General features: G+C 34.9%; 2 protein-coding genes across 2 annotated transcripts; one reads left to right on the top strand and one right to left on the bottom strand.

The window, feature by feature from the left end:
- Positions 1-1,820: 1,820 nt before the first annotated feature.
- Positions 1,821-8,869, top strand: LOC138324835 (adenosine 3'-phospho 5'-phosphosulfate transporter 2-like). Its single transcript, XM_069270017.1, has 9 exons — positions 1,821-2,019; positions 2,376-2,509; positions 3,133-3,287; positions 3,843-3,950; positions 4,294-4,391; positions 5,874-5,966; positions 7,470-7,581; positions 8,386-8,455; positions 8,742-8,869. Exons 1-9 carry the CDS (start codon positions 1,867-1,869, stop codon positions 8,839-8,841), a joined length of 1,023 nt encoding a protein of 340 aa, XP_069126118.1. The 5' UTR covers positions 1,821-1,866; the 3' UTR covers positions 8,842-8,869.
- Positions 8,870-10,167: 1,298 nt separating this feature from the next.
- On the bottom strand, positions 10,168-23,977 carry LOC138324834 (digestive cysteine proteinase 1-like). The gene is made up of 10 exons (XM_069270016.1): positions 23,850-23,977; positions 22,514-22,666; positions 21,923-22,095; positions 20,781-21,018; positions 16,286-16,481; positions 14,905-15,098; positions 14,471-14,562; positions 13,179-13,340; positions 12,403-12,592; positions 10,168-11,361 (listed from the first exon to the last, which is right to left on the bottom strand). Exons 1-10 carry the CDS (start codon positions 23,893-23,895, stop codon positions 11,177-11,179), a joined length of 1,629 nt encoding a protein of 542 aa, XP_069126117.1. The 5' UTR covers positions 23,896-23,977; the 3' UTR covers positions 10,168-11,176.
- Between the last annotated feature and the right edge of the window lie 661 nt (positions 23,978-24,638).

The raw sequence follows: 24,638 nt of genomic DNA on the forward strand, positions 1-24,638 counted from the left end.
ATATATATATATAGGCCTAAATGTATATACATATCAAAGAAACACAATTTAACAAAGGATGACAATTTATTGAAGGACCTCTTTCACGACCAATGGAAATTTCCCCACGAACCAATTTTATTAAAACTAAATGTTGTATGTATCAACATTAATTCAAACCATCGAATTACGTTTGAAAAAACAAAAGGTCACAGGGGCCTGTGCTATGGCCAAATTAAAGTTGCCTAGTAGTTTTAAAAATGTAGCCAAAATTGTATTTGTTACATTTTGCCTACATATTTGTGATTATAATATGTGATTATTTATACCCTTTAAAAATAATACAGTTTGATGACATAAAACATTATTTTGATACCTGTTTGGATAAAAAAAGGAACCCTGTCACACACCTCTATTGTGCAACTTTATTTTGGTAATAGCACAGGCCCCTGGGACCTTTTTAATTTTCTAAAATTTGTTCGTGGGGAAATTTCCACTGTTCGTGAAAGAGGTTCTTCCTCGTATTATCAGGGTCTCGAACTCACGATCTACGGCACCTAATCGTCTAGCCAAACATACCTGCGCCTTTTACCAAAATTGCGCCAAAATTGTATTTTTGGATATCCAAAATTGTACTTTTGGATATCAATAATTGATTTTTGGATATCAAGAATTCATTTTAAATGAATATCAATGATTGATTTTTGGATATTGCACAAGAGTTAGAATTTTGGCTATTCACTAATTCGAATTTTGGATATCACTAATTGGAATTTTGGATATCCAAAAAGCAGAGAAAATAGTACGGACTCCGCGCGTTAACGTTGTCGCTTGGTCATTTGACGAGTTTTTGCTTCATTTACCACGTGAAATTTAAAAAAAGGAAAAGAGTGTATGTCTATATCTATTGTGATCTCGAAGATCTATACAAAGATACCATCATATGAATGAAGAAATCTATACATGAAGATATAGCATACTTCATATTACTATATTTTCAACATATTTAACGGCATATTTTAAAATTTCGCTTTGTTCAGTTAAACAAAATATATTGTCAACATTTAACTAGGATAAGGAACAGTTTTTTCCTCACAAATAATTATTTACATTAATATGCCTGTCTTGTACAATATGATATAGTATTATAATATTTTTATATATAAACGTAGAGACATGGATGGGGGAGGGGCAAAATGGATAATGTATTGCCAATTTATAATAAAGACAGAAATAAACAGAGAAGGGGAGAAAAATAGGGGAGAGGGGCGTGAATATGATATTTCACTCGTGATTTATATGATATTAATGTATTAAGATGAAAATCATTTCCGATGCCAACGATCGCTGCTGATAACACGAAATCCCGCCAAACCCATGGAAAAAATAGTCAACATTTAATATATGATGATTATGTAATATTCTGTACATAATTCAATAATTCTCAATTCATCAGATATAGTATTTTTCAAATAGATCTACAATTTTCACAATAGATATATTGGAATACAGTTTTTTTTTCAATGTAATTTATATATAACGGGGACCTGGCACGATTTTTATATATAACGGGGACCTGGCACGATTTTTTTAAACCAACAGTATACATATATACATATATATGTATACTGTTGGTTTAAAATTTTCGTGCCAGGTCCCTGTGGCCACGATTGGAATTCTTTTTATATGGTACAAATATATATATTGTACAATATAGTATATGTCCTGTCTTTGAATTTGTTCATGCCACTTTACATGTACTAATTATAGAACAGGACACAAGACGTTAGTTATTTAAAGCCCGTATTTCAATACTTATACATGACGGTATACCGGGTAAGTATATCATTTGAATCCAGGTAATTGGGTAAACATATATCACCGAAAATGTCTCCCGATTCTCTAGACCGGGTTATGCATGCGCGTGGATCCAAACTCAAGGTGGTGATAGTAGATATTTCCCACTTGTCTTCTCGCGCACAAGTGCTTGTCCTATCCATCGCCATGTGCGGGTTCTTTATCATAGCAGGCCTCTTTTTGGTATGTATTTTGGTTTTACATATTCCATGACCGTTTTGGAATTCGATCACACTATACACTGTGTCACATATGTACTTGTACACGTATAACGATTTAAATAGCATTGCAAACATATAATCGTGAACTCGGTTCGTGTATCTTTTACATATTGTATACGTATCTTTTACGAAGCGGATTCTTTGTTGTTTTGTCTCTTGCGTAAACATTGTTATAAACTATATTTATAAAGCAAACATAATTGTACCATTTAAAATCTTATTTCTTAATGAATCTATCAAAGTAAGGTGTTGTATTTCGAACGAATGAATGAAATATAACTCATATTAATTTAAACTTAATTAAATCTTGAATTTCAGGAATTATCGTCCCGCATATATCGGCAGGAGTTTCTGAAGTATAATTGGTACTTAACATTGATACAGCTTGCGAGTTTTTCATTGTATGGTATGGTGACGCTGAAGTGGCAGCAGACGACAGCTACCATTAGAAGGTAGAACATCTTGTGGTAATGAGAGTTGAGATTAATTGCTCTTTTTTTTTTATCCTTTTTGGTGTTTGTTTTGATAGATTCAGATATCCATAACAAATAACATTCGTCGTATATGGAGGACATTGTAACTTGAAATGTACAGGAAAACAACAATATCAAAAAAAAAAAAAAAAAAAAGAGAAAAAAAAGAAAACTACAACAAAAAACATAAAAAACAAGCAGACAAAGAAAAAAACTTTAAAATTGAAATAATAATAATTTTGCTAAATATATATTAATTATCATATCAAATTTGTGTCCCATTTCAATATCACCCATAGTAATATATGGGACTCAATTTGCAATAGCAAGTGACATATATTTGTTGTATTCATGCTTTTACATAGTTTACACACGCGTCTTTTTTTAACAAAATGTCTATGTATCACTAAAATCATCAATGATGACCGGAAGAAACCTATTAAAAATATTCCACCATCCATCATATTGGGTTTTTTTTTACACATTTTGCATAAAAATACAAGCAGTTTCCCCTATCACATACCAAATTACCAACAGGCTTGAATTTTCATGAAACGCTGGAAGACTTAAATAGTAATGTACATGTTGATTTCTGATTACAGACTTCCGCTAGGAAAATTTACAGTTTTAGCCTTGCTGACAGTGATATCGTTTGGGTTTGGAAATCTATCCCTGAGTTACACCAACTTCCCGACCTTGGTTCTCTATAAAAGTATGAAGCTGGTTCCAGTAATGGCGACAGGCGTGCTATTCTATGGTAAAATTTCTTATGGTTTGATTGGTTCAGATAAAGCTACATCAGTTTTCGTTGTGTTACACATTTAAAATGACTCGGGTTTACATTGACCAAATGGTTCAGATGTCCCGATATATTAGCACAAGCCCTCCATCTCTGGGTTACGAGTTCGATTTCCAGGTACTGAACGCTGGGAGGTGGTTTTCTCCTGGGGTTTCCATCACCACCAAACCTGTCAGGTCCTTTTTAAGTGTAGTTCCATAGCAATATCTAAAAAGAAGTAATTGTAGGCGTGTGATAATATAACGACAGTGATAGGAACCCTCGAAATATCGGAGATGTAACATCGACTGATAGACGACCTCGAAGAAACTTATATTTCGATAAACATTGATTCAAGTTGTATGTTTGGCTCTTGTTTCAGTCACATTATTTGTTATATAGAGAGCAAATAAGCAACTCATGAAAAGGTATGCAAAGCTACTTTTATTTTCGCGTTTTATTTAGAATACAAATAACTCACAAATATTAATGATTGATAAGTATGATATTGACATCAAGTATCATCATTTATAGGCAAGCCAGCGGACACCAACCAGATAACATCTGCTATTCTCATAACGCTGGGAGTAGTTGGGTTTACCCTTACGGATGCCCAGGTATCGACTTCGTACAGTCATTATGGTACGTACGTATACCTATATTTAATATTCACAGAATGAAAACAGATGATTTAAGAGATTAAATCATCATTACAATCTGTATAGAACCTAACAATATTTGGAAAAAAATCCTACATTTTTTGTTTTTCTTTTTTTAAAGTTCGGAGGTAAAAATAATTAGTTTCACTTCTATAGCTTCTTGCACTGGGCACTTTATTTTTCGTTGGTGCATCGGAAATTGAAAAAATACGAATTTATTTTGAATAAAAATAATGAAAAATCAAGTATTCATAGAGTTAGGGTATGTCAATATCGAATTAATCTTTTAAAACATTACAGATGCGCATTTTAATATGTAATTCCAGGCGTAATGGCGATGCTGTTAGTGATTTGTGCAGATATTGGTATTGGGAGTATGCAACAAAGAACATCAATAGATCACAGATATAGTGACTCTGAAATGGTAGGTCTTCACAATCTATTGTAGGCTTTGGTTTGATTTATTAACGTCCTATTAACAGCCAGGGCAGCCTTCCATGTATGCGGTGTGTTGCGTGTATGAAGTGCGGCTGTGTGTGGGAGACTGCAGTATATTCATGTTCTGTCTTCTTGTATACTGAAACTATTGCCCTTTTCATAGTGCTATATCACTAAAGTATGCTGTCGAAGATACCGAGCAACACACCCCACCTACTCACATTTTTCTGACGAACCAGTCGTCCCCTCTCTTAATGCTGAGCGCTAAGCAGAAGCAGAAACGAACACCTTTATAGACTTTGGTGTGTCTCGGCCAGGAGACAGAACGTAGAGCTTACCTCAAAGGGCATGCGCTCAACAGAAGGCCAAAAGTGAGACCATGGCAAGGGAGACGTTAGGAAGAAGAAGGCTTTTGAAAAAGAACAAGTACAATGTACTTCGAAACCGCATAGAATATTTGAAACGGCGACTTTATTTTTAAAATAGCACGATCTGAATATTCCATGTCATTTTGCAATATCGAATATATGTTTGATGTTTTGTTGTTGTTTCGTTGCTATCCCCAACCCCAAATACAGCTCGGATCTTACCTACATTTGCTTAATTGCTCGCTGTTTTCACGAATTACTGTTTTGGATTTCAATACTTATCACGGTTGATGTATTAGATGAAAGATAAATACATGTAAAGTACGGACAATGTAACTAACGGATTACAATCTCCTGATGGAGTTGCCAGCTTAATTACCAACATTTCCGTCCTATCATATTTGATATAAAATGTAAGCGCCTGACATGTACAGTCAGTTGCCATAATACAGTACTCAAGTGAACATGTTGCTAAATATTATAAGTAATTTTATATTTTTTTATAGTTATTCTTAAAGTCATTTTGCCTTCAACCCTAACAAGATTTTATAAATCGATTAAGAACCATTTTTGTCACCAAACATTGTTTGGATATAATCGTTCACAGATCGGACATATTGCAATGGAAGGAGAATTTTTGTATTATTTGAACTAACTTTTATTTTGTCAACTTAATGTTTTGTTTGCGTTTGCAATCGAAATGAGTTTTTGAAAATGTAAAACTACTAAGAATATGTTGTAAAAAATAACTGCATACTGTATTGTTAAAAAGGTTCTCATGTTCCTGTTACTAACTCTTACTATAAAATAAAATTCAATGAAAATGAATGTTGTCATAGTATTTTGTATTTTGTGGATGGACTGATGAATATACCTAAAATAGAAAATACCAGATTTGAAAAATTACTAAAAAAAATCGGGATAATAAATACTACTTAATAAATATCCCGATTTTTAAATAAATATCCCGATTTTTAAATTAATTTTCCAAATCTTGTATTTTCCATCCACCAAACACCGCGATAAAAAGTTACTTTACATTATATATAACCATCGTATGATTTCATTATTTCACCGAGTCGTTTTTATTCTGTTTACAGATGTTTTATTCCTGTTCTATAGGATTTCTCGGTCTTTTGGTTTCCTTGGTACTTTCAAGAACCTTCGAACCAGCCTTCAGGTTTTGTAATAAGGTAAGCGATAGTTGAAAGTATATGTTATCGACCTTCTGAGCCGTTATTGTCATTTACAAAACTATGTGACTGTGACCTATTTATGAAGTAGAATATGTATCCTTATTATTTTTTCATATATCAATTCATAATAAGTAAGAAAACAAAGTAATTTAAAAGAAAAATCATTTGATTTCGTCAAATTGGACCCATCAGGGATTAACCTACCTGTTAAGCCCGTACATGACTCAAAATGGTCTCCGACCACACCTGATAGTCTAGGCCATATAAATGGCAAAAATAACCTTACCCCCACATATATCGATGACCACAAGAGTGCCAAAATTGATATCCCTTCCTTTGAGCATATTGAATAATTGTTTTGGAATTGGGTTTTATTCCATATATAATATCATCAAATATTTTATATAAACAAAAAAAAAGACATTTAAACAAGAGGCCCAGAGGGCCTGTATCGCTCACCTGGTTTGTAATGCCAAGTTATGTTCTGAATACAGGTTCATTGTTAAAATTCATGCAGAACTCTATGACTAGTAGCGATTCAAACGATTTACCTCTATTCCCCTATTGGGCTCTGCACCTCCTGCCCCTGAGGGGTCAGAGCTTTTCCCACAATATTGGGCTCATCACTCTGCCTGGAGGGGTCAAGAAAATTCTAATATTCTCTGGTTTCATCAATTAACGTTTACCAGTGCCCGTCAAACTCTGTCCCTTCCCCACGGATATTTCTGGCCAAAATTGTTACATTCCTCAGAATCTATGACCAGTAGCATTTAAACGATACATTTCTATTGGCCCGCCCCTCCTTGGGTCAGACCAAATAACAAAGTTCCTTCCCCAAGTATCTTGGCCAAATTTGATTACATTCCATGAAGAATTCTATCACTGGTAGCGATTTAAAGGATTTACCTCCATTTCCCCTAATGGGCTCTGCCCCTCCTGCCCCCGGGCGGTCAGAGCCAAAATTTATACAAACCCGGTTTCCCTTCCCCCATGGATGTTCCTGGCCAAAATTGGTTACATTTCATGCCGAATTCTATGACAAGTAGCGATTTGAAAAAAAAAAAACTCTATTTCTTCTATTTAGCCCCTCCCTTCCTGCTACCGGGGGGTAGAGTCAGAGCAAAAAAATATGCAAACTATGTTCCCCTTCCTCCAAGGATATTTCTGACCAAATTTGGTGACATTTCATGCAGAACTCTATGACTAGTAGCGATTTAAAGGATTTACCTCTATTTCCCCTATTGGGCCCCGCCCCTCCTGCCCCCGGGGGTCAGAGCCAAAATCTATTCAAGCTCTATTCCTCTTCCCCCAAGGATATTTCTGGACAAATTTGACAAGTAGCGATTTAAAGAAAATGTTGACGGACTGACGGAACACGAACGGACGGACGGACGACGGACGCCGCGCCATGACATAAGTTCACCGGCCCTTCAGGCAATGTGAGCTAAAAAGGAAAACGCAGTATAAATATTTATAAAACACTTTGATAATCATTTCTAGCACATGGTCGAGACTTACGGTTACACAATAATGTCATCTGTGTTTGGCTTACTGGGAACAAACGTCTTACAGACCTTGATGAAATCTCACGGTTCATTAGTTGGCGTAACAGGTAAGGATTTTCACATTTTCACATTGAAGGTCGTAAGTATTGAATATAATTAGAGTGGTTTACAGACAAAATGTCCTGAATACATTCAGATCAATCTTGGGTCATTTTCACGTGAATTTCAGAGCTTTTCAGGCTTTTTCATGTTAATTTGACGTTTTTAGGCCAAGTTGACGTTAAGACATTTTGCCTATATAGATTTGTTGAATTGTTTTATTACAAACTTTAAGTGTATATTCTCTGAATACAGGTCAGTGTTGTATCCATTACATTCACCATTTCGTATTTTATAAGTAAGACATTAGATAAGGAAGTTTTGACGAGTAAATGTTTTAAAGGGGTAACGTCAATATACAATGTGACATGAATATCAATGAACATCATCAGCATATTCTATTATTTTCTATGAAATAACGTATAAGGTTACATAACTGCATCAAACTGTTTCAAATATAAATTGATTTCAATGCTAAAACAATATTATTTTGAACGTGTAACATACAAGTACATGTAATTTATCAATTCGATATTAGACGAACAAATTAATTCTTTGACAGTAAAGCCACATGCATATAGCTAGTACTAGTAAGTCTGAAATTTGTTAGTATTTATTTCATAAAAAATATCCTTTGTTAGTACATATTGCAAAAGTACCATGGATCATTTTAAACTCACCATTAATTTAACATTTCAACTAGTACCTTCCGTAAAAGGAACTGATAATGCTGAACAAAAGATGATAACTATCAATGTAGCATACTGCTGACATAATACACTGTACATGTTTTATTTCAATTTCTATTTCAGTGACACTGCTAAGAAAAGCTCTTTCCATTGCTTTATCGTTCATAGTATTTCCCAAGCCATTTGTGTATCAGTGAGTATGAATATATTATAGATGATATTATTGGTTCCCCTGATCCTAGTTAACTCGCTATGTATATTCTCTAATATTCACCAATTGCTACAATATCACAGTCAAAATATGTATTTAACGCCTCGTCATTTACAAACATTTCTGGAAAAAAGATTAAAAATATTACAATTAAGACATGCTTAGTAGTGATTGGTGAAGTAAAAGCTCAAAGTAGTTAAAGTCAAGTTTCTGACTTTTGGAGTTATTAGTGGATACTTTTTTTAAATTCTCTATTTTTCTCTTTCAGGTATATTTGGTCTGCTTTACTATTTTTCGCTGGTTTTATTTTTAATATTTACACACGTCAAAGAAAAATCGTTCCGAAAAATATAAATGTGCAATCATGAAAAGAAACCAAACTTACGCCATGTTGTCGATTTGATGTCATTTTTTAAGTTATGAAATAAATCAGGAGATATACATCGATAATTTTACAATTTTGTACTAAACAAATATGTGTTGTTATGCATTTAAAAATTTAAAAACTTAACTAGGCTGGTGTTTTATGTATCAAGTTTTGAAAAACTCTTCGATTGTTAAATGTTGTTGCATGCATTAAATATCTTGAAATAGGAATATCTTACAGTAATTCGCCTGCAGGGTTATACTTTTTAATGTCAACTGAACAACTTCCTCGGATATTGATATACGCTACTTTTCTATTATGGCCTTTTCCAGAGGAAAATGTTCTTTTATAGTGTTGTCTGGCGAGGTATAGTCCCAAAGTCGAAGACGAGGGGACTATACCTCTCCAGACAACACTATAAGAGAACTGTTCCCGAGGGAAAGGGGGTACAATGTACTAGATTTAGTACGTCACATGACATTCACTATGACGTCATGTATTTGGTCGCGTGCTCATTCCCGTGGAAAACACTTTGGTACAGTTCCCGTAGTCAGGTATAGTCTCCCGTAGTCAAGAAGACATGGAACTTTCGCAAAATAGACCATGACTGTTATCTAATCGCATTCCTAGTAATTATCGTGTGCTGTACTAAATGTGTTTTAAGGACTTTATGTACTACCATGTAAAGAGTTCACAGTGAGCGCGTGATAATTTTTCAATAACACTTCTTTTTTTAAGCACATCCTAAACCGTTGGTTAATAAAGGTAAACTAGTAAATTGTTATGTCGGAAACACATAAATGCCCAAGTCACCACAAAATATGTAGTTAGGAAATGACGCGATAGGACGCATCCGTAGGAACCCTGATCGTAGGTTGATTATTTTTATCTACTCCCCATTCGTTGCGAAGCATAATTACAGAATACGCCGATAATCAACATGAACAATATTCTTTATACTTAATGAATTTAGCTTATCCATGATTTTGAGAGCCAACCCCGCGAACAATATTCTGTATACTAAATTGAATGAATTAAGCTTAACCACGATAATGATGCTGATACCCAACTCCAAGAACAATATTCTTTAGGATGACCAAAATGAGAATTTTTAAATTGAAAATGGATTAACGACAACTGATATACCATTAGGTACATGCACATTAAATAGAAAGACTAATACATATAATTCAATCATTCCGTAACTTTTAGGTTTTTACATTTCCATTTCAAAACCGAATCAATCTGTACGTGTAAATTACTCAAATCTATGATACTAAGTCTGTTAATTTTCAAATGAAAGCTTCTAAGAAAACCAAACTTAGAATAATCAACAAATAATATTTATTTTGAAATTCATTTCACATCTACATGTAGTTCACTTTGATATCGTAATCTCAGACTGACCAGTACAACTGGCTGATGGAATGTATACACGGTGGGACGAATGTACTCTGGATATATATCCAAGTTACACATTTCACTTCTAGTACAGGAAATATGGCGATAAGCACTTAAAGCGTAGCGAAATCATAGACACGATTTTAAATACATTAAAAAAATTCAATGTAGAACATAATGTACATGTATATTATCATATCCGTCATGCTAGATTAAACACAGCACAAGATGATGGACATACTAACATAAATAAAGAAAATTGTCTTCTTATATATATGTTTAGATAATATTATGTACTAGTCTATTTACTCGAGAGTGAAATATATTTGACATAGCCAAAAATTGAGGACAAAACAAAATTTTTCAACACGACAATTCAACCTGTATGGTATACAATTATATAATTATGAAGGAACAAAAAATGAGTATTAAATCATTTCATTCTGTTATGATGTAGATGATATAATTTTTTTATAGAAAAATATAATTTTTATACAATCCTTGTACACATCAATATCACATTTGTAAATAGATGATTTACAATTTCTGAACTTGATAATAAGTAGTTGAAAACATCAACAGCAGTGCAGACAGAATGTGGAGTTCACTAAGAAAGAGAAAGCCGATGAATGTCTCATTCTCAATATATTTAAGGATTATATTGCGATTAGTGTTATTAGTGCTATTCTGTTTTTCACATATTACAGAGTAATCTCCCTTGTGGGTAGGCATTCATTACGACGTCATTATTTTGAGAGCGTCGTTTTCTCTGATAAGTATGCGGTTACGTACGCAAATACATGACGTCAAAGTCAATATATACCCACAGATAATTTTGTAATATGCAAATACAGAATGTTTTTTATAAACTCTTCTTAAGTGTTTAGTATGCTAGCTCTTATAGAATCGCACGAAAGGCTGTGGTATGTTGGTTTCTATAGAAGAACATATGTGGCTGCCGTGGCTACACCACAGTTATTATCCTTTTGTGACATAAGGACATAACCGTCGTTGCCCCAGTACGTGGACCAGGAATTCTTAACCAGCCAGTAGTCTTGTCCAGCAATAGTTCCGTAACCTACAGCCAGTACAGCGTGGTCGAGGGCATCATCAGTATTACCTGAAAAAGGTAAAAAGTCACTGGTGGTAAGAAAAATATTTTATCAGAAATATTGTTTTAAGCTGCGATGCAGTACCTGTGGACAGCGAACAAACAAATGATGTACGACAGAATACAGACAAAACCCTATGAGTACATGTTACACTAGGTATATGCTATAAGGCTCTTTCACGTGTAAATATGAAGGATAAGGATATTCTACCCGAGAGTCTCAAAATGTTATAGAAATAGAGGCTTGTCAAGGGTTTCACAACTATTTGTGATCCAGAGGGTAGAATATCAATATCCTTCATATCATTACACGTTTTTATAACAATTTCACAGATATGATATCCCGTCATTTTGACCTAAGTTCAAAGAAAATTGTGACCGAAAGTCAATTCTTCATATATTAAAATTGCGTGATATGTTTAACGCAAATCCCGGTGTTTTAGTTCTTTATAGTAAAACCAGCCTAGATTAATCAAATTCGTGAAAATTCACCGAGTAAATGGTAATCTTATAGATACAGTGGCGTCACGAGGTTGTATTGAATGGATAGCAACTAGGCACGTAATACAGCCTCATACGACACGAGCGGGGATCTGTATGAGAGATATACATACATACTAATAATCGTCATATAAACTCATATCTGGATAAACGTCACTTATAGGGTCATAAAATGCAGAAACATCAGCGGTCACATGGACCAGTTAAGATATATATCCGGACCCAACCAGTAGTCGTGACGGACCAGTAGTCATGATTGTGTGCATATTCTACAGTGAGTCCAGATTTCTGAATATCTAGAGCTGCTGACGAAAACTTCATGATGGTTTTTTGGTAGAAATAATGTGCTGAATGAAATGTAAACAATTATATTTTCTCCAATGCACTATTGGTAGGGTCCCAGTACAACATTCACACCAATACAAACTGTAAGTAAATTACCAATGCATACAATAATTTATACTATTCAAAGCAGGCCTGATTAAATCAGCATCGCTAAGCAGCACCAGAATCACATAAAATCATTTTTATTAACAGTTTTATACTTACCACATGCTGGCTCGTAGTAGATGCCATTGGCGTAGAAGGAAAGCGACTTGTGTGAGGCGTCAATAGCAACAGAAACAGGTCCCTGGTGAGCAATAGCAAATTTGAGTGCTTGAAGGTCACCCTTGGTGACGTTGACATAATTCTTCAACGTCACAACAGGTTTCACAGCTGATGCGTGACATTTGCCATCCTGAAAAACGTAAAACATCAATCAAATTACTTTCCTTTGATTTCATATTTCCCCCTGATTTATTCAGGGGTAGCAGTCTACTTCATTAATCGTGTGTATTTTTGGTGGAAAAGTGGCCATTTTGTATCGCCTGGCCAGTAAGTATACCATATTAAAATTTTAGCGGCAATTGGTATAAAAAAAGACATATTTCACGGAACCCAAACAAACGTATAATGATATTTATTTCACACCATGCCCTGTTTGTTAATAGATTACCTTGTCTATAACGAAAACTCGTAATTTGCAATATTGTAGTTCAAAAGCTTTTTAGACAGATAATGGTGTCGTCTTTAGAAAGTATATTAGGCCGGATACGTGAATTCGTTGTAGCAGGATACAATTTAAACGACATTTTTATCTGTCTTTTGAACTACAATATTACAGCTAGTGTCCTACCAAACTAATCGGATATGTAAATGTTTAATGTATACTTATATATATGTAAGAAAAATTAAACCTTTTTCTTTAAAAGGTATTTCTTTGTATAAATCGAAGTAACTAAGTTTTAAAACATATCCTTAATACTAGTTTATATGAAACGCACCTGAGCGAGGTAAGGTCCATACATTTCTTCACTCGTAATCCCATTGTTCTTCATTATCCAGTTATAGGACCGGAAGTCCTCACCTCCGTCACAGGCATTGTTCCCCTCGCCCCATGAGCAGTCCATCAATTCTTGTTGGGATAGTCGTACTAAGTGTCCAGACTAAACAATTTATCAATTATTGGAATTAGTTCATTAAAATAGCTATTCTTTACTATTGTATGTTGATGTCATAGATATTTGTAAATCAACAGGCAAGATAAATAAAATTTAGTGTAAAGAAAGTCAGAACAAAAAAAAAAGTAGAAATATTTGCAAGTTGAACGTTTTCTAAGATCATGAGTTCCATCATTATTTCACCAGAGCATAATAATGTTGTGCAATAAGCAGTTTTCACTCAACTTGAGGAAATAGGCACCCTCAAACGTACCAACAGTTCCAAAGCTCCAGTACATCCCATAGACGTTTTCACTCACCCTACTCTTAATTATACCAACAGTACCAAAGATCCAGTACGACTCAAAGACGTTTTCACTCACCTTGAGGAAATATGCACCCTAAATCGTACCAACAGTACCAAAGCTACAGTACGACCTAAAGACGTTTTCACTCAGCTTGAGGAAATAGGCACCCTCAATTGTACCAACAGTATCAAAGCTTCAGTACGACCCAAAGACGTTTCCACTCGCCTTGAGGAAATATGCACCATCAATTGTACTAACAGTACCAAAGCCCCGGTACGACCAAAAGACGTTTCAACTCGCCTGAAGGAAATAGACACCCTCAATCGTACCAACAGTACCAAAGCTCTAGTACGACCCAAAGACGTTTTCACTCATCTTGAGGAAATATGCACCCTCAATTGTGCCAACAGTACCAAAGCTCCAGTACGACCTATAGACTGTTTTCACTCACCTTGAGGAAATATGCACCCTCAATTATACCAACAGTACCAAAGCTCCAGTACGATCCAAGGACGTTTCCACTCGCCTTGAGGAAATATGCACCCTCAATTGTGCCAACAGTACCAAAGCTCCAGTACGACCTATAGACTGTTTTCACTCACCTTGAGGAAATATGCACCCTCAATTATACCAACAGTACCAAAGCTCCAGTGCGACCCAAAGACGTTTTCACTCACCTTGAGGAAATAAGCACCCTCAATTGTGCCAACAGTACCAAAGCTCCAGTGGGACCTATAGACTGTTTTCACTCACCTTGAGGAAATATGCACCCTCAATTATACCAACAGTACCAAAGCTCCAGTGCGACCCAAAGACGTTTTCACTCACCTTGAGGAAATAAGCACCCTCAATTGTGCCAACAGTACCAAAGCTCCAGCAAGATCCACACACTGCTTGATCCTTGACAGGAGTGACAGCTCCTAAAAACAACGGAAAAAACAGTACATGGTTTCTAGACATTACATGCACAAAGGGGAGGCATGATTAATTCATTGCAATATCTGAACTTTACTGGATGCAATTCTAGATTTCAAAAAGATAAAAAAATAGCTGACTTGAGCTAAATAGCTGAAAAAAATCATATCTGTATATTTTTTGTATTGTGCCTAGGAGTAGTTCCCATTTAAGTCTTAAATCTAAAACGCTATCTAGTATATATACATTTTACAAAAGTATACCAAATAAATCCTAAGCATTAAAAATGATCAATTACAGATAGCTTCTATCTATGTTAAGGCCTCTAAATTACAACATGTGCGTACCATACAGTCTCCAGTCCCAGCTGTCTGGGGTGGCCTTATCCTGGTACTTGGTCTTGTCAAAGGGTAGTCCACCATGATGACCTGGCGTGCGTCTGAATCCGTTCATCATTGAAAGTTCTTCAACTGATTTATCAGCCAAGTGATTCACAGCTAACGTGTAAGACAGACCAGCCCTGTTCTTGGAGTGGATGAACCTAGGAGATAAAACCAGACTTATTACCATATCTCAACCAGTGAAATCACTAAAATAAGGAAGACATCTAACAGGTGAATTATTTCTTGTATAGCTAAAACACAGAACCGACTATCACTTTGTCATTGAAACGCCTTTTTTGAGGACTAGGGTGTGGTGGGATGGGAAAAGGCCTGGTATGTTTGGCTAAGTGATTAGGTGAGTTCGAGTCAATAAATTGTCATTCTTTGTTAAATTATGTTTCTTTGATATGTTACAAAACATTAAGGACATATTACTTATAATGACCATAAATCTTTAGTTTTGGTCACATTCAATAAGGTTCCCAAGAGGAGGAACTCGACGCCATGTACACTTGCAATTCATATCTTTAGGACTCAAGTTCTCTTTCCTTGAATTTAAAATCATTATCAAAAGTTGACTGAAAAGATGAGCACCATGTATGTTCTTTTTTCATTTGATTTCCTTTACAAATTGGGTAAAATTGCATTTTAGGACTGATTCGTCAACAAGATGGCCACCAGTCCGCCATCTTTGTTTTGATAGTTAAAGATTGTTACCGCTATTTCTTAAAAAAGTACTCAAGAGATCTTTCTCAAATTTTATACGTAGGTTCCCCTAGGGCCCTAGTAGTGCATATTGCATTTGCATTTTTGGACCGAATGGTCAACAAGGTGGCTGACAAGCTGCCATCTTTGATTTTGAAAATAAAAGTTTAGTACCGCTATTTCCCGGAAAGTACTGATGGGATCTTTCTCAATTTTCATATGTATGTTCGCCTAAGTCCCTAGTTGCGTATATTGCATTTTGGGACTGATCGATTAACAAGATGGCCGACAAGCCACCATCTTGGATTTTGATAGTATGAGATTATTACTGCTATTTCTCAGAAAGTACAGAAGGGGTCTGTCTCAAATTTTATATGTTGGTGTCCCTTCGGCCCTAGTTGTGCATATTGTGTTTTGGGAGCAATCCATCAACAAAATGGCCAACAGGCAGCCATTTGTTTTTGTTATTTAAAGTTTAAAAAAACAGAGAAAAGATCCTTCTTTCCTTTATCAGACATAGATCATTCTTTGGTAGGCAATCAAATCAGTTAAAAGTCACTTTTTCTTTTGAATACCTTTTTTAAGATCCTACCATCTAGTCAAACTAAGCCTACATTTACTGTACTACAATCAAACATACCTTAGATTGTTTCTGAATTGATGTTGCCTCTGGGCGTGTTCTTTGACTGAATGGTATTTACGGCCATGTTTAGTTTTGAATTGTCCAAACAGGTCCTGGACATGCTGGTCGTAGTGGTGGATGTATTCCTTCATTGGGTTCATCAGAACACGACGTTCACTGTCTCCAGGGCCGGGGAAGTCACCACATGTTATCCCTACAAAAACACCAAGTATTCATTCAACTTCAGATTTTCTTCAGATTAGAAAAATATGTATATAAGGATATTAATACAGGGCTCGGATTTTACATTTTTTTGTCACTTGCCCTAATGCCCTACAATAAATTTTATACTTGCTAAAAATTGTTTTATTATTTATAATTAAATTAGATTATGATGTGCGCTGTTTAGGTATCAACAATTTTACAGTAGATCTGTGTCCATTAAAACAATTTTTTACAATCAGTATGTCATTTTTACAGTTGTCCCTGATAAAAACCACTTGCTTAAATAAGGAAGAGCATATCTTTTTAACTTGCTATTCTGGTATATTTAACAGTACTCGCAAAAAGCAAGTAAAATAGCCTTAAATTCAAGCCCTGTAAAACATCAAGTATTTACTGTATTCAACTAAAGATTTTCTTCAGATTGGAAAAATATGTATATAAGGATATTGGTCAATGAAGTATTCTGTGTTACACAGTTTCAGTTGTAGCATTCTTTTGAACATCATGACTAAACCTCAGCAGATTTTGCCTTTGACTTCCGCTCATCAATGGGTTTATTGTTTTAAACTTTATTCTAATATTTGTTTCCTTTGTCTTCTTGCATTTTCTATTGTAAATTCTATATCATGTGGCAGTGTTTGTTTAATGTGTCTTGATAACAGGACAAACTGCCTTGAAAATTCGACAATTTATTTTGTCTTCATGGTTAGGATTACGTCTTTGCCCTATATATCTGGCATAAGGATATTGCTTCACAAGAAGTGAATATTTCCTATGTTCCAGTTCAATAACTAAAACAACGTGTACAGTATCATTTTCACCAGACAACTGACCAGACTGTATATAGGTATGTGAACTGTACCATAATATGGAAATGTACAAATTTAAACAAGAGGCCCATGGGCCTTAACGGTCATCTGACTCATGGCACAAAACAACAAAGTCACAGTATAAAGTATTGGTTAACGATTAATATAAACAATACAAGGAACTCCTTAGTTGAATATGTAAGTTTCTGAAAAAGGTAAATGTCATTTGTTGAACAAACTTGGTAGCCCTTCATCCAAATATGGTCGAAACCCATTCAAGGATTAATATAAGGAGGAGTCAGATTTTAAAGCCAAATTTCAGCAAAGCTCCCATTTTGGACCTCGGTCATACTATCCCCATGGGTCTTACCTCGGTCCTTTATAAAATATGATTGTCCTTACCTAAAGTTCCCCCTTCTGAATCAATTAAAACCACTATAGACCAATTTTCATTAAGATCGGAGACTGAAACCTTAAAACAGGAAGTGGGCCAGCGGCCATCTTGGAATACCAAAATCTTTAAGAAATTTTTTGCATGTTGTTCGGCATCAATCAAAACCCCTATAGACCAATTTTCATTGAGATCGGAGACTGAAACCTTAAAACAGGAAGTGGGCCAGCGGCCATCTTGGAATACCAAAATCTTTACGAAAATGTTTGCATGTTGTTCGGCATCAATTAACACCCCTATAGACCAGTTTTCATTGAGATCGGAGACTGAAACCTTAAAACAGGAAGTGGGACAGCGACTATCTTGGAATACCAAAATCTTTACGAAAATGTTTGCATGTTGTTCGGCATCAATTAAAACCCCTATAGACCAATTTTCATTGAGATCGGAGACTGAAACCTTAAAACAGGAAGTGGGCCAGCGGCCATCTTGGAATACCAAAATCTTTACGAAAATGTTTGCATGTTGTTCGGCATCAATTAAAACCCCTATAGACCAATTTTCATTGAGATCGGAGACTGAAACCTTAAAACAGGAAGTGAGCCAGCTAAAATTAAGAAAATTTGCCCTTTTGTGGCCCCACCCCTCAGTTCCTAGGGTTCAGACCAGACTCATTTATATAAAATATAATTGTGTTTCCCCAATGATGCTTCACACCAAATATGGATAAAATTCATCCAAGGATGGAGGAGGAGTAGGATTTTAAAGCTAAAATTAAGAAAATTTGCCCTTTGGGGGCCCCACCCCTCAGCCCCTAGGGGTTGGACCACGCTCATTTATATAAAATATGATTGTCCATCCCAAATGATGTTTCACACCAAATATGGATGAAATCCATCCAAGGATGAAGGAGGAGTAGGTTTTTAAAGCTAAAATTAAGAAAATTTGCCCTTTTGGGGCCCCACCATTCAGCCCCTAGGGGTCGGACCAAGCTCATTTATATAAAATATGATTGTCCTTCATCAATAATGTTTCACACCAAATATGGATGAAATCCATCCAAGGATAAAGGAGGAGTAGGATTTTAAAGCTAAAATAAGAAAATTCGCCCTTTTGGGGCCCCACCCCTCAGCCCCTAGGGGTCGGACCAGGCTCATTTATATAAAATATGATTGTCCTTCCCCAATGATGTTTCAAACCAAATATGGATGAAATCCATCCAAGGATGAAGGAGGAGTAGGATTTTAAAGCTAAAATTAAGAAAATTTGCCCTTTTGTGGCCCCGCCCCTCTGACCCTAGGGGTCGGACCAGGCTCATTTATATAAAATATGATTGTCCTTCCCTAATGAAGTTTCACACCAAATATGGATGAAATCCATCCAAGGATGAAGGAGGAGTAGGATTTTAAAGCTAAAATTAAGAAAATTTGCCCTTTTGAGGCCCTGCCCCTCTGACCCTAGGGGTCGGACCAAGCTCATTTATATAAAATATGATTGTCCTTCCCCAATGAAGTTTCACACCAAATATGGATGAAATCCATCCAAGGATGAAGGAGGAGTAGGATTTTAAAGCTTAAAATAAGAAAATTTGCCCTTTTGGTGCCCCACCCCTCAGCCCCTAGGGGTCGGACCAGGCTCATTTATATAAAATATGATTGTCCTTCCCTAATGATGCTTCAAACCAAATATGGATGAAATCCATCAAAGGATGAAGGAGGAGTAGGCTTTTGTATAAATAGTCTTACGCACGACGCACGGCGCACGGCGCACGGCGGACGGCGGACGGCGCACGACGACGGACGAAACACGATGACAATAGGTCATCCTGACCTTCGGTCAGATGACCTAAAAATGGATATCCATGAATACACTAGTTATACATGAAGCCTTAGACATCAGGTCGCAATGACCAGACAGTTATTTAACAGAACAGATACAGGATTGTATATATGCCTTTTAGCTATAGGAATCTTGAAGTAATCGTCAGGTTTTGATGTACAAGATGTAAATAAGAATAGCACTATTACTTAGATAGAAGCGTGTTCGCAACAAGAAGTGGTCAAATTACTTAAGTAGAATGTGTATCCTGAAGTTATTATAAAATGATTCCTATAGCTACAAGGCATATACACAGTAGATCTATACACAATCCTGTATCTGTTCTGTTAAATAACCATCTGTTCACTGCGACCTGATGTCTAAGGCTTCATGTATAACTACTAGTGTATTCATGCATGGATATCCATTTTCTAAATTTGGACTTAAGTCAATTTTCTAAATTTTAACATTTCCATATTATGGTACAGAACGAAGGGTTAACAAGTGTATGTGTTGTCCTTGAAATGAAAGACAAAGTTCAAAGTATATGCAATAAGTACATTAAATATTTTCTTGTTAAACGTATACTTAATAGAGTTGTCCTTGAAATAAAGTCAAAGGTCAAAGTATACAATAACTATGAGTAAACATTGTATTAGTTATTTTCTTATTTACATTCATTTTCTGAATTGCTGATTCACGGACATAACAGCAATGAATCAGAACTACTTAAAGAGTGTTTTGACTTCTATCTTGAAATACTATTAAAATGTTGAAGATCTTTAAATATCCCAGTCCTTAAGTTACTGTACAATATCCTCATGGTTATGGTAATTTAGTTTACCAGTGGATCAAGAAATGAAGGAATTTAAATCAGAGTTACTGACTGAACAGAAACTACCCATTAGACTTCACTTACAACTTTTAGGAAACACAAAAATATTACAATACCACATTTAATATGAACTTCTTATTAAGCGTTTTAATGCATTTCAATTGGTTATCAGTTAAAATAATAACAAAATGAGGTTTTGTCAATTGCCAACTAGAGGTACTGGTTAAGGAGAGAAAAGGCAACTGATTACATAGACAGACAAATCAGGTATGACATTGACTTGCCTTGGTTCTCTGAACAGATGACCGTACTATGAAATCATGGAAGAGTTCATGTCCAAAATAAGCAGCCCAAGAGGGCCTGACTAAAACTTCCTTACAAATTCTTTTAAGAAAGAGACACTTGCATAGGTGTATAAACATGTGATTCGCTTACCTTTTGGAAATGCAAATGTACTGTCGGAAAACTTGGGATTAGCTGTAAAGTTCTTATATTTGATGTAGTATTTGTCATAATGGGATCCGAGTAAGGTATCATAGCCCATCATCTCATACATGAACGGACTTCCGTCAGAATTCAGCCAAATCGTGTACGTGTTCTTTTTCTCCCCGACGACATTCACAAGCTGCCATTGTTCAGTCACCTGTCCCAGCTTAACACTTTTCCCGACTTTCTAAAACATTTAATAAAAAATAAACTCAAAATTCCTTCACAAATAAAGAAGATATAATGTATACCTTATACATGTATACATGTGTATCCTTTCCAATATCTTAAACATCAAAACATGCCATACTTTATGCATACAATATGGTATAAAATGTTACGAATGGAGAAATAAAAATCTGTCAGACAATTTAAAAGACTCCCAAAATAGAACTTTTTTTGATTGGGTAAATGTAGAGTTGATATCATAGCCATTAAAATAAAATTACCATGCAACAAAATCTGAACTATGAAGCTGTCTGCGCAGATTTTCTTGGGAGCTGTTATTTCAGGAGGTTTGCCACTCATTACCACCAGGCTGACTGGATAGTAGGAACAATTTATTGCTTATCTTAACAGAACATACCCCGTATTCTGTTACAAAAGTTGCTATTTACTACTATAACAGTGTCTCATTAAATATCATTACATGTATAAGGTACATGTATGTAAATGGGACAGTTTGAGGTATGCAACAATTTGAAAATGTACTACATAGTGTCTACAGTATACACATACCGTATTCAACCCAATAAGCGCCCAGGGAGTTTAAAAAATTGAAAAAATGAAAAGGTGCTAATAAGACAAAGTTATTGCAAATCTATACAATTTGGTGTATTTTTGGTCTTCATTTATGTCTGGGCAATTGAAATGGTGGCCTCAAGTAGGGGGAGGGGCGCTTATAGGGACATGGGCGCTTATTGGGTCCAATACAGTATTATTATTATTACTGGATATTTTCAAAAAATTTTAATTGGCAAGTAAATTCCAAGTCGGGCAGGTAGCTATATATATATATACCCATATATAGGATTTCGTTTATGTTGAGCTTTGTTTATCATTGAAATATTAGAAATTAATCTTAAATCTACCTGGAATCCTGTAAGATCTGGTAAAACACTCTGTATAGTTACTGGTCCGTCACTGGAGCCATTCATTCCAAAACAGGTCATCTGATTGGTCACTTTGTAGGTGGTGATGGGAGCTATCTTGTACCCAACACCGAATGGTTTGACATCCTGTTGCTGAACAGTTTTCACCATTCCTAAAAATTCATCAAAATGACATTAGTTTTGATACCATGATCTTCCCAATAAGCATCCAAGGCACTTACAAAATTGAAAAAAATATTAAGGGGGAGCTGAAAAGAACCATATTTGGACTAGTCTTTCGTAATGTTAAATAATTATCTGTATATAGCCATAAATTAATTTACAACAGAAATTTGATAAAGAAACCTATACATTTTCAATATTTTCTGTCTGCATTTAACTAAATTTGATTCAAATAAAATTGAGGCCTCAAAAATGGGGAAGGGTGGCATGCTTATAGGGTTCCGGATGCTTAATGGGTCAAATACAGTATTCTTATTTGAAATTCAGCAATGATAGAAATTTAAATTGTATTAATTCTCTGTTTATTTTGTACCTTTATGAAATTTTTTTTTTTCTGGTTGAACATACCATCATAATAATCAACCCTGCTCATGTTGTTGACGCCATCATAAAAGGCAGTGAAAGGCTCTTTGATTTCTGCATATGGGAGCTCTAAATCAGCACTCAACATGTAACTTGTGGGCCATTGAGGTGGGCTTTCTCCGCTACACATGCATATCACTGAAAGAGAGATCACATCGTTACATATATCAAGGGTGGGTACGTCAGACAAATATTCAAAAATATTGACATATTTGTAACATTTAGATATTCAAAATATCATCAACATCAATGTAAGTATACATTAATGTATAAACTGGTAGTTCAACAATCAAAATTTTGATTAATATACAACAACATAAAATCAATTAGAATTAAAATTAGGCCTACAGTACATGGAATTAAATTTGCTATTGACAATTAAATATAAGTTACAGTGAAATACAGTGTAGTGTCTCTGCTCAGTTAGAAACCGCGAACAAGCAGAGATTTTTCTCACTGCTTTGGGAATGGGACCTGTAGCTTTGAATTTGGTAAAATAACAAAAATAATCTGTTAAAAATTATAAAATGTGAAATAAAGCGTAACAAACAAGATTTTTATTTCAAGTGTAGTAAAAGTACTTTACTGAAGCCAATTCACAAATATTTTAAGCCTTAACCAACAAAGGCATGGAATATTTTTCGATACATTTCTATAGTTTTCAAGAAACATTGATTTTGGGAAATTTAAGCCTCAAATTGGGAAAAATTTAGAGGCTTTGCGATTGGATTGGAGCCAAAAATCGGCTAAAATCATGGTGAGAAAAGCCCTGACAAGGCTGGTAATTAAGCCTTCTGCCCCATCAATAAATCAAGTTGTCCCATCAATAAATCAAGTATAGTTAAATCGATAAATCATAATGTACATAATGTATATGTTGGTGCCCAGTTAAGATAGTCAACTGGTATAGATAATTATACAAAAATATTACATATTAAAATATTAATAATTTAAATGGATATATGTACGTTTTTTGTTGAATCTGTTTCTGAAAGTGAATTAATTATTAAATTATACTTTAATTAAACTATTTTTTGTCCAATTTACAGAATTCAATGTAACAAAATGCTAAAAAGCTATTTAATTTGCAGGTTTTATATTAGAAGCAATATACATGTAGAATCTGTAGACTGCACAGTGCTGCCCATGATACAGTAAGTTACATGTATGTATTAACAAGGAAGAGACTAAACTGGTTATAAAAAAGATAAAACATAAAACACATATTAGCATTTTTTGTCAGGATAAAAGAATGACAATAAATGCTTAATTTAGGTTTAAAACTGGAAACATGTGAAATTTGCAAGAGCTTTAAGCATACCTGCTAACAAGACAACACAAATACGTCCAACACCTTCTGCCGCCATCTTGACTATGAAGGAAAATCACATGACTTTCAATGTGAGAGTCACGTGATCTGGGCTCAAAGTGTACTTTCGGTTTGTCAAGTGATCATGACTATACATACACCGTCTAGATCTGTTACTTTTCTAGTACACATATGCATCATGTGAAGCATATGCATCATGTGAAGGCAATACATGACTTGTGTGAATACAGAATTTTATTAAAAATCAAATTATTTGTGTCAATTACCCAAGTCATCTCTGTTTATGTCTATTGAAAGAACTATACAGATCATGCGATTTTCAAACTCTGGTTAAGTTTTAAGTTTGACCGCGCCCCTTGTCCAAAATCTAGAACTTCATCTCTTCGTCTAAAGCTGTGTTTCCAAAAGAAGTTAATCTGGTATATACCACTGGGTATTTTGTTGAGTAATTTTGATCACAGCCTTAATCCAAGTTACAGTCCGCTAAACCTCCCTGTATTATTAGTTACAAAGTTGTCTAACATATATATATATAAATAAAAAAGAACAATGTCCATGTGATGGTTTCCATATACATAAAAAAACACAACTATAAAACAGTTTTTTTTTAAAACTGTTCTCTTCATCACAAGTAATTAGATAAATAAAAAAAGAACAATGTCCATGTGATGGTTTCCATATACATAAAAAAACACAACTATAAAACAGTTTATATATATATATATATATAGAGAGAGAGAGAGAGAGAGAGAGAGAGAGTTCTTTATATCAGATATATAA

Source organism: Argopecten irradians, chromosome 6 (assembly GCF_041381155.1).
Source record: "Argopecten irradians isolate NY chromosome 6, Ai_NY, whole genome shotgun sequence".
Taxonomy (NCBI): Eukaryota; Metazoa; Mollusca; class Bivalvia; order Pectinida; family Pectinidae; genus Argopecten; species Argopecten irradians.